At 41.4% G+C, this 11,742-nt stretch overlaps 1 protein-coding gene across 1 annotated transcript in view; it reads left to right on the top strand.

Annotated features, from left to right (window-relative positions):
• The first annotated feature begins 267 nt into the window (after positions 1-267).
• The window catches only part of dis3l2 (DIS3 like 3'-5' exoribonuclease 2), a 63,523-nt gene continuing 52,048 nt past the window's right edge, over positions 268-11,742 (top strand). The window contains exons 1-7 of the mRNA XM_056293147.1: positions 268-377; positions 5,178-5,311; positions 6,648-6,701; positions 7,005-7,106; positions 9,621-9,825; positions 9,960-10,039; positions 10,262-10,491. Coding sequence (XP_056149122.1) covers positions 323-377; positions 5,178-5,311; positions 6,648-6,701; positions 7,005-7,106; positions 9,621-9,825; positions 9,960-10,039; positions 10,262-10,491 — 860 coding nt within the window. The 5' untranslated portion in view covers positions 268-322. The remainder of the gene's footprint in view (positions 378-5,177; positions 5,312-6,647; positions 6,702-7,004; positions 7,107-9,620; positions 9,826-9,959; positions 10,040-10,261; positions 10,492-11,742) is intronic.

The following is an 11,742-nucleotide window of genomic DNA, read 5'->3' as shown; positions in this document are numbered from 1 at the left end:
TGACATGAGGCAGGACATGCCTGTTAGGCAGCGGTGTGGGCAGAGGAGAATCACAAACACCAGTCAAGATGGGGACATTGAGTCTGGCGAAGAGCTTGCGTCTCTCAAGCTGGGAGAGCCAGAACACCAGAAGGAGCATAGGAGAAACAAGGACCAGAAAAGGGACCGTTCATCAAAGGATTGTCAGAGAGGTCCCCAGTCCCCATGGAAAACATCACATGGTCAGGAACAAGAAAAGAAGGCGAAGAAGAACAATCTACACAAGAGTCACAAGGAGGATGGCGGCAGAGATGAAACGGCATCATCTGTAGTTGATGCTAGAATGTCAAGGGCTCTGTCCCCTCATGGCAAAGGAAAAAACCAGCAGCAATCTCAAGGTACGGTTGCTTTTAAAAGATCCATTGTCTACAGATGTACACAAATTGTACATGAATTTGGATGTACAGTAATTTTACACATCTTTTGCTATGTTTATGTACTTATATTCCATATAAGTACATAAACACCCATATAAGTACAATATATACAGTTAAGGTCAAAATTATTTAGCCCCCTTTATGAAATCAAACAAAACCCTTAACTTTTCCATGGAAATGACCATAACCAAAAGTGTTAATAGTTCAATTGCTTCCAAAAGAACAAAGACAAAATCTCCGCTAAGCTTGATTAAGATATTTTACTGATGCACTGAATTGAAACAAGAAAAAGCAAAAATGACAAGGCCAAAATTATTTGACCTCTGACAATTAATAGTCTCTTTCTGACTGACAACAACCTCTTATGGTAGTTCCTAACTAGGTTGGCACATGTCTCTTGAGGGATCTTAGCCCATTCTTCCATGGCAAATTATTCCAGCTCATCCAAATTGCATGGTTTTCAAGCATGGACATTAACCTTGAGCTCCCGCCACAGATTCTCAATAGGATTAAGATTTGGGCTCTGAGAGGGCCACTCCAGGGTGTTGATTTTGGTGTACTTCAAAAAGTTTTAGGCCAAACTTGGATGTATGCTTCGGGTCATTGTCTTGCTGGAAGACCCAGCAGCGACCTGAAGCTAGACTGGCAGCAGATGTCTTTACATTATCCTTCAAAATGTCAACATAATCTTCTTTCTTCATGAGCCCATGCACCCGAACAAGGTTCCCTGTGCCTGAAGCAGCAAAACAGCCCCACAGCATTATGCTCCCACCACCATGCTTAACTGTGGCAACCGTGTTTTTAGGTTTGAAGGCCTCTCCCTTCCTTCACCAAACAAAAGCAACATTCATGTGCCCAAACAGCTCAAGTTTAGTCTCATCAGACCAAAGGACAGACTTCCAAAACTCATGCCCATGTTTCAAATGTTCTTCAAACTTTAGTCTGGCTTTGATGTGCCGCTGTGTGAGCAATGGAGTTGTTCTTGAACAATGACCTCGAAGCCCACCCCGATGAAGAGCCCTCACAACAGTTCTTTAAAACATCAAGTCAAGAAGAGGCCAGTTCAATAACAATCTTGGCAGAGATCCGGGGATTGTTGTTGACATCTGACTATTTTCCTCTCCAAAGTTTTTGAAATCTTGCACTTTCGACCACGCCCAAGTTTGTTTCTAACAGAATCTGTCTCCTTGTGCTTTGCAATGATGCAACGTACAGCTCTTCTAGACACTGAAACGCTTGGAAATGGCAGTATAGCATTCACCCTTAAGATGAGCATCCACTATCTTCTTGCTGAGCTCCAGACTGATTTCTTTACTTTTTGGCATGATCAAATTACTTCTTACCAAGAATTTAAGAGTAGTCCCTCTCAATCAAGTGTTCAAGTGCCACCAGCCCCGTTCATTGGAGTCCCTTAAGTAAAGTTCAATGCTTATTGATTGCTCAGGTGTGGTTTGAAAGCTGATTGATTGCTCAGGTGTGTTTTGAAAGCAAAAAAAATCACATGGGGGGCTAATAATTTTGACCACCTCAATTTTCGCTACATTTGGTATAAAGAAAACCTAAAGATTTATTTTACATTCCAAAATGTACCAAATAGGGGCCTTAACATTGATGAATGTTTTACTCAGTAAAGTTTTAGGAGTGATGCAAACATTGGGCAGAATTTTAGGGAAATGTTCCATAGTTCCTTGGGGGCTTGACCTTAACTGTATATAGTGTACTTACATGGGTGCATGCGCACGCAAGTGACCAGTAGTATGTTTTTTTTTTAATATATAAATATATCGTGTCTGTTAAGTTTAAAAAACGATAAATAACTTTTCTTCAAACTATCGTTTTTCATTGTTGATCGACCTACACTATGTTATGGCTCAAAAACATTCTGGATCCAACTTACCCAAATCTTGATGAATTCGATCGTGAATTAAATTAAAGTGGTCCTTCCAGCATGCCTCGTCGGAATAATAGGAAGCGTGGTCAAAGGGGTGGTTTGCATGAACGAACGAAGTGCCATTCTCTGTCTCGTATCCCGCTGCCCTCCATTATCTTGGCTAACGTGCGGTCCCTCTGTAACAAGACCGACGAGCTTCAGGCTCATGTCCACTACCAACACTAGTTTAAAGAAGCCTGTATCATGGCCGTGATGGAGACATGGCCTGGAGAGAAGGATGCCGACGCGGAGCTGGTGATAGACGGGTTTGGTGCACCCATTCGCACGGATCGACGGTCTGAAATCTCCAGTTAAAAGCGAGGTGGTGGAGTTTGCTTGTACATAATTGAACACTGGTGCAAAAAAACAATGGTAAGAGAGAGACTATGCACCAAGGATATTGAACTGCTTTCTGTTTCTGTGTCCATTCTACCTGCCCCGGGAGTTCTCGCAGATTTTTGTGACTGTGGGTTCAGGATGCAACCATGCAACCAGCTTAACTTCATTCACAGTCACTTAGAGGGTAGTAAGAACCATGCCAGACTGTTGTTCATAGAATTCTCATCAGCCTTCAATACTATACAGCCTCACCTGCTTGTGCAGAAGCTTGTGGAATGTGTTGGATTTGACACCAACATCGTTGGACGGATTTTGGACTTCCTCACCAACCGATCTCAGAGTGAGAGTGAATGGGCACTTTTCTGGCTTGACTGGAACATCAACTGGCTCCCTTCAGGGCTGTGTCCTCCCTCCTCTCCTATACGTCCTGTACACTGACTGCCGCAGTGAGTTCAAAAATCATCACATTGTGAAATTGCAGATGACACAGTGATAGTGAGCCTGCTGAAGGAGAATGAAATGCCCCATGGTCCTGTCGTAGACTATTTCTCCAAATGATGTCAGGGAGCCTTTTTGGAATTAAATGTGACTAAGACCAAAGACATGTATTGACTTTAGACATAATCCCTCCAGCCCAGTCAGCACTAAGATTAGTGGTCATGAAGTTGAAATTGTTGAGTTATACTAGGGCTGAACGATTAATCAAATTCTAATCGAAATCGCGATTTGAACTAACGTGATTAGCTAGCCGCAAAGACTGCAATTAATTCAGCTGCTCGTGACTGATACGGTCGTAAATTGAGTGTATATGGTTTAAAAATTCATGTGGGCCTGTCGACTGCATGAATCAGTCTGTGTCGTCCTTCTTGTGTGACAGTCATACTCACCAATCAGTGCTCCTCGTAGGAGACACACTCACCTATCAGAAATGGCCCAACTTATAGCGATCGAGTACGCCCACCAACAAAAAAACACGTGCGTGAGAGAGCGTTTAGGAAACGCGTGGTGTAGGAATCACAGATATAGAGAAAGGAGATTAGAAATGGCTTCCAGTGCTGCGGAAGGAGAAGCACCTGAAGAGTTGGTGCCAAAGAAGGGTGGCACTTCGACTATTTTGGATTTTCCAAAAACGATGTGCAGCAAACGACGGTGCTCTGCAAAACCTGCCGTTGAACAGTGGCTACCACCCGAGGTAACGCAACAAACTTGTGCAAGCACTTGAAAGGCCATCATAAACACCTATACGATGAGTGTTCGAAAAAGAAGACTGAGTAAAGCGGTGCTGCTGCCGCCACAACAGATAAAAGTAGGCAAACTACAATTTCGGAGTCTCTTACAGAATTTACAGGGAATTTCAGTGTTTACAGAATGTAAACTGAAAGGAATGTTTACAAAAAATCATATTTTCTTAAATTACTTTATACATTTTCTTATATTCTGGAATTGTTTACTTTCATTATCGTTTTTTTATTTATTTAAATTAAAAGTCAAAGCTTTTGATAATTGTTCTATGTGCCTTTGTGTATGTTCTATACCATTTTTTGTTTTAATAAATACATTTTGAATCTATTCATATATTTTCACTCACCTCCTTGGAATATTATAAAGAGCAATTAATATTTCAGTGTTCTCAAGTGGTGATGCGCCATCACGTTTTACATTTATTATACAATGAATAATGAACTGAAGTTTTATTTTCAAAAATTCCATCGCAAATCAAATTGCAATATCTGTCAGAAAAATCGCAATTAGATATTTTTCCCAAATCGTTCCGCTCTAAGTCAATTGATAATAAGCTGAAGTTTGATTGTAATTCCAATTTGCTATGCAAAAAAAGCCAGTAGCACCTTTTTTGTCTGAGGAAGCTGGCTAAGTTTGGTGTCGACAGGTCACTGTTGACTTTGTTCTACAGCTCTTTCATTGAGTCAGTTATTACTTTTTCTTTGATCGGCTGATATGCTTCTCTCAACCTTAAACAGAAAAATGCACTAACAAAGGTGATCAAGGTCTGCAGTAGCGTAACAGATACCCAACAGAAAAGTCTGATTTATACAACAAACATGTTAAGGAAAGCAGAATCCATCCTGTCTGACAGCACTCACCCCCTGCACCTAGAATTTCAGACCTTGCTTTCTGGTTTCCTCTTCAAATACCCTGTAGTCAAAACCAATAGATACAAACACTCCTTCATTCCCTCAGCCATTTCACTGCTAAACTCCAATAGTAAGAGGTAACACCAGCTCCACTTTGATAAACACTGTTAACACCATTTACTGTTGCATTGGTTTTTGTTGGCTTTGTTCTCTTCATGTTTTATCTATTTGGATGTATTTGCCTTATGTGTTCTTTGGAGTGTTTGTGTGTTAGAATGTTGCTGCTGCTACACAGCAATTGCCCCTTTGGGGACAACCTATTTTGACTTTGACTTATTCAGTTAAGTGATTAAGAAATATGTAGTCACTGACTTAATGCTTTTATTTTTCCTTCAACAGCTTCCAATGCCAATTCTTTTGTTGATAAGAGTAAGAAGAACAAAGGAGGCAGAGGCACAAAGAAGCAAGTCTTTGAATCCTATATGACATCTGAGGAGGTTTCCCACTGTCTAAAAAGAGGAGAACTCATTCAGGTGATATCACAGAATCTTTACAAAGATCACTTTTGACTATGGAAAAATATTACACAGAAATAAGTCAAGTACTTACAAGTAGAGATGCACTGATTGATAGGCCGATGACTGGAATCGGGTCAATTTTCAGTTTGATTGGCCATGACTGGTGACCAGCCAGTCAGTCAGATATATTCGATTCGGTGCCAGTCAAATTTATACGCATGCACTGCACGATGGTTCACGTCACACACACAGCAGCACAGACGGTCTCAGACATACTTTCTATGTTCCGCGGACAGCTGTGGACTTGTATCGGTTGTGCGGACATGCACGCTGTTCCATTCATACTAGAATTGAGGGTCCGATTTAGTCTGGTGTTACACACATGCGCATTTCCCGATCCACACGCCGTTCCAGTTGGTGGCAGTAATTCACCATAACGTTGTTAACCAACTGCAAACAGGCAGGCATTTTCATCTCTCCCAAGCATTTGTGCAATTTCTCGCCAGGAATTCAACACCTTTTGTCAAAGTTAAATTATATAAATGTGGGTAATGGCGGATCTCTTCGCATAACTGCTCTTCAAAACAAGCATCCATTTTGTGATCTGGAGCATGTGCAGTTGATGTGCTTGATATGCACACAGTACACATGGTCACAAATTTTGGGCTGCATGTGGATGTCCTTGCAGACATGGGCGGATGATATTTACATCATGTGGACCCTCGCGGACACTGAAGGTATGAGTCACAGCCGCCATTTACTTGGGGAAAGTAAAACATGTTACAGTGGGATTATACAGCAAGTTATTTTCAGTTGGAGTTTATTGTGCAAAAAAGCTTTGTCCAGTAACCTGGAGCACTTTTTTATTTTGAGATTTGTTTGAGCGAGAGTGAGAGAAGGTCCTGTAAGCTGGTGCAGTTTTGGAGAAAATGTAAAAGTAATTTAATAGTCAATGTTTTATTATGAACATACAGTTGAAATTTCTATTAAATAAAGGTTACAAAAATGTTTGTGTATGTAGTCAATTATAGTTCTTCGGTGGAAAAAATGGAATCCGTCAAAATTGGCAGGTCAGATTTTTTTTGTTTTTTTAATAAATCAGAATCTGCCAAGAAAATTGCAGTTGGTGCAGCTCTACTTGCAAGGGTATAATTTTGCAACAAAAATAACAATGTCCATTTTATTATTTTGTGTACTTGTATTGTTTAGCAATAGTATTGCATTGAATGTCAACATGTCAATGCTTATTACAGAGTAATAACTTCATTTTGAGGTCTTTAACAAGCCCCTGCCAAGGTACACTAAAGTTAATCAGTCTGCTAGAAAGTAAATATCTTGTGTTTTTCTGCAGGGGCCTTTAAGAATAAACCCCAAGAAGTACCATGAGGCTTTCATCCCATCTCCTGTAAGTTACCTCATTCATGTCTTGTATTGTTTTTTTTCTCCTAACAACCACACGAGGAAGATGTGTTCATACGTCATCATTTGCTGATGTTATTACCTGTCAGTTGGATGCTGTAAATGCATTTTGCAGTTAGTCTGTTAAATTTCTATTTTGTGAATTTGACTTGGGAAATGTGATCTCACAGAATCTGCTTGTGCATGTATATGTAAGGAATATAGAACTTAACAGTGCAAGCAGAAATTATGCCATTTCCATCACTGGTTGAAGGCACATTGAAGACAATGTGTTCACTTGTCTCTATAGGATGGCAAGCGGGATATATTCCTTGATGGCATCGTAGCTCGAAATAGAGCACTGAATGGGGATGTGGTAGTGGTGCAAGTCCTCCCTCAGGAACAGTGGAAGGTGAGAGATCATCAAACTGTACTTTTCTATTCATTTATTATAGCAAATGCCATGTATTTGCTTGACAGTCAAATAGGGTTTATCATCTTTTTCCCCTTTAAATTTGAAAGTTGCACAATATTTTTTGATAAACATTTGTTTTAATGCTTTAACTTAGTTCAATTCCATTAAAGCAGCTATAGACAACTTTTCTATGTTCCCGCTGCCGCAAAGACAACTGGATTGCTTTCTGTTTAGTAGCAGCCTGGCTACTGTGCAAAGCAAGAAAAAAAACCTGTAAGAATCACAATTGGAACTAGAAACCCCGATCTCAGTGCTATGATAAAGGCAGAGTAAAACATCCGGTAGTATTAATAAGTAGGCAGGTTGTGTTACTTACTGATCCAGTAGAAAGAATGTCAACTGAATATCAGTTTGGAACCCTCTCAAGTCCAGGGTGTTGTTTCGACCTCTGTTTCCCCATCAAGATTTGTTTCCCCTTAGCCAGAGTTCGATACAACACCGGGAAGCTTGATTAACCTTTACCTTACCTCAACCTAACCCTAAGCTTAACCTAATGGTTACCTTAACCTAATCTTAACCAATAGCTAACCTGTTTCCATGCAAATGATCTCGTCTGGCTAGGGGAAACAGTTCGATACTACAACTGAGCTCGATCCATCAAGTGAATGCCGGTCTGAGATTCACTTTTGTTGTACCTCTTTTTCTAACACTCTCCCTCTTCACTGCCTTTGCCTCCTCCATCAACGAGATTCATTTTCTTTTGCTGGTTAGAGTTTCCACTGTCACTTCGGTTGTTCCACTGTCTGCCATTTCTGCTACTGGGGATAGCTATCAGTGACTAATGATATCTACGAAAGTGCTATCCTCTTCCTATTTTGGTTGTACAATAGTTTACGCACTTCCTTTGTGCCGTAAATCGAGCCTTCATTTTACTGTGAGATCATACCCGGTGGCAGACAGAATTTGGTTCCCTATAAGCCTGAAAGTGAGGCTTATAGGGAACTAAACGCTGATAGTATTGTCTGTGAATGTTCTCATTCATCCAGGTCATGGTTATCCAAAGGAGTTGAATCAATTGCAACTGGACTTGGTATATATCCGTGTAGATGTTTCGCCTCTCATCCAAGAGGCTTCCTCAGTTCATGCCTTTCTGACTAGACCAAGCTAGTCTGACTGGCTGGTGATGAGACTCAGAATTTATCCTCTAGGAGTCGTTGTCAGAGCTGTAGATATCCATGGCTCTTTGTGTCCCGATGTTTACCAACGCCTGTCGCTAACAGAACCATAGATATGAGTGGCTCTTTTGTGTACCGATGTTTGGCCACGCCCGTCGTTATCAGAGCTATTGACATGCGTGGCTCTCCTGTGCTCCGATGTCCAGCCACGCCCGTCGCCATCGGAGCTATTGATTTGCATTTGTTTAGCAGCGACAGTCGTTGGGGGTGTTGGTTTCGACTTCATTATTCAGTGGTCATGAGAGTCGTTGGACGTCGTTGGTCACTAACGGCTCCAACAACACCCTAGACAGGCTGTAAATGACTGCTGGGATAAGGCTCCAGCGACCCTGAGAGCAGGATAAGTGGTTTGGATAATGGATGGATGGATAGTTCCATTATGTTAGTAGCAGGTAGTGTCTTTATGTTTTTTAGAGCTCAAGTGCAGTGCATGATAAAAAGGCTTACAGGATAGTGGAGCAAATACCATCTAAGTCAAGTGAGGATGATGCTAGTGGCAGTGATGATGAATGGCTGCCAGAAAAAGGATTAACAACTGCTAGCAGTAGTGACCGTGGAGCTGAGGATACCTAGGATGTGCCACCTGATAGAGCTCAAGGACAGAAAAAAAGCAGAATTGTCTGGAAAACCAAAGACAACCAGTTTGAGGGAGACTTGCCTCCTTTTTAGGAGAGTGGAAAGTAAATGTTGAGAATTTGTATTATATATTTATTATTATATTGGGTAATATAATGTTGAGTAATATGAGTAAATGTTAGGTAATGGTGAAAATATATGAACACATTAGTTTCACAGCAATAAAGATATTACTTTGTAGTTTTTGCTTAATGTATAATTTTATTCACTTATTCATTTTATTGCTGTGATTGCAAACATTCCCAAATCCTCTGTGAATAGTACACATGGCCATTGTAGCTCTAGTTTATGGTCACACCCATACTTGCATATGAAACTGATCGTTGGTTTTGGTCGTTATGCAACTGTATTGTTTATAAGGGTGGGGATACTTGCAGTCAGTTTAGACTAAAGAGGTCACTTAGATGAGTGATGAAAAGTATCTGTCAAACGTTGTATCCAGATGAACTGATTCAACTTTATTTAATTTTCCTACCTGAATTGAGCATGCATGAAGACAATTTTGAAGTAACATTTGGATTACTCATTGCTGTGTGAGGGATATTAGATTTTTTCACAAATGACACTAAAAGAAAGTTGCCTTCCCTGGCTTTCAACCACCAGTATTGAGTGGGTTAGCAATTAAGTTTCGCTTGCCCAGGTTGTGAGGTCAGACACTGACTATGAGGGCACCAGTGAATCAGAGAAACCGACAGGAAAGATGGCCCAAGTGGAAGGGAAGAAGACCCCAGCACCACCAAAGAAGACAGAGCGACCACCAAGTCCAGATGTTATTGTGGAAAACCAGTTCAGTGAGCAGGATGAGATTGTCAGCAGAGTTGGAAATATCACCCTTAGTGCCTCAGGTATTGTTTTTTTAATCCAATTATTTGTGATGATATAATGATGGAAAGCATTGAAAGTAGTCTCTTGGTTACCAAGCAAAATTATAGAGCTAATATGTCTTGTCTTTTAATCTGTTTGTACTCATCCATTCCAGAGAATGAGGAAAGGAGTGGACCTGAGGAAGACTCCTCAACCCTAAGACCCAATGGAGAAATTATTCAAAGGACTGCTAAAGTGAGTCTCCCTTGCTTTCTTTCTTTCTTTCCATCTTTATTTCTTCTTTAGTGTTTAGCAAGTTTTTCCTCACCGAAATTGTGAGGTCAAACACCAACTCCCTCTTCCCATCTATTCAATTTTCTTAGATTAAAATGATTAAATGACTCTAAAATAATTTAATTCTGCTCATTGAATAGCGCACTTACCTTTCTTCCCCATCTCTTTTATTCTCTCTTCTAGGTGGTGTACATTGTTGAGCGGAAACACTCCAGAGCAGTAACTGGGTTCCTCAAATTCCTTCCTGACAAGCCCTTTGCCATGTTCTCCCCTGTGGACCACAGAGTGCCCCGGATTAATGTTCCCCTGGCTGACTGTCCCGCTGACTTCAGTTCTCGCTCAGGCGACTACTTGAACACTTTGTTCATCTGTCGTATCACAGACTGGCCAGCCGACAACAACTTTGCTGAAGGGTGGGCCTTTTATCAATTGGCCAACTGTAGAGAATTTTTGCAGTAACAGATAGCCATATCTAGTAAACTGTAGAGTTTAAATTATTATTTTTTTTTTTGATTGAGTAGTTGATAAATGTAATGTAGCGAATTCAGGTAACAGCCGGGAATCGAACCTGGGTTCCCCACACCATGGGCGACTGCGCTAACCAGTCAACTAAAGGGTCTGACCCATTAGCCAAGGGCTAGCAAGTCTAGTCATCCATGGTCGTTACACTAACCCCCCCCCCCCCCCCATTCGGGAAGCACGTCCTTGCACTTCAGCATATCGGCTCCCTCGAGCCGCTGGGCGCACGCGCTTCTGATGGCCTCACAGTCTCATCATCCCACTTTTGACACCAATGTAGCGAATTCAGAGGGCAGCTGGAAATCCACCGCAGCCAGGAATTAAACCCGGGTAGCCTGGACAACAGGCAACTGCGCTAACCAGTCAAAGAGTCCGACTCTTTAGGTGACTGGTTCGCGCAGTCGCCCATGTCCGGGCTGTCCGGGTTCGATTCCCAGCTTCAACGAATTCCCGGCAGCCCCTGAATTCGCTACATGGGTGTCAACCCTTTTATTAGTAATCTTGGCGGTCTCTCAGGTAGTCTTAAGCTGGCTGCTGGGAATCTTGGGGTAATATTCGACGCTAACCTCAGTTTTGATAATCAAATCAAACATGTTCAGTCATGCTTTCTCCAGCTCAAGCTAATCTCTATAATTAGGTAATTTTTATTAATTGCCGATTTGCAAAAAGTTGTACATGCTTTTATCCATTCTCAGCTTGACTATTATAATGCACTTTATTCTGGTATCAGCCAAGGCTCCCTCCATCGTCTACAGTTGGTACAACACACCGCTGCTTGGCTCATTACCGGGACAAAGGCATGACCATATCACTCTTGTGCTCGCTTTCCTACAATGGCTCGCTGTTATGTTTGGAATTGATTTTAACATTTTATTGCTCACTTTTCAGGCCTTAAATGGTCTTGCGCCTACATACATTTCTGATTTACTGACCTGGTATACGCCCTCTCGACCATTAAGATCCGCAGACGGAGCCCTGCTGGTTATTCCTATGTCTCGGTTTGTCACAAAGGGTGATCGGGCTTTTGCTGTTAGAGCCCCCGGCACTCTCCCCCCATTGAACTAACCAAGTCTCTAGCTTCTTTTAAAGCTTGTCTTCAAACCTGTCTTTTTATGAAAGCTTTTACAAATGTTTGATATTTGTTT

The sequence above is a fragment of the Lampris incognitus genome, chromosome 14 (genome assembly GCF_029633865.1).
Source record: "Lampris incognitus isolate fLamInc1 chromosome 14, fLamInc1.hap2, whole genome shotgun sequence".
In the NCBI taxonomy this organism is placed as follows: domain Eukaryota; kingdom Metazoa; phylum Chordata; class Actinopteri; order Lampriformes; family Lampridae; genus Lampris; species Lampris incognitus.
The sequence above is the reverse complement of the archived record's forward strand: the minus strand, read 5'-3'. Positions and strand labels throughout refer to the sequence as shown.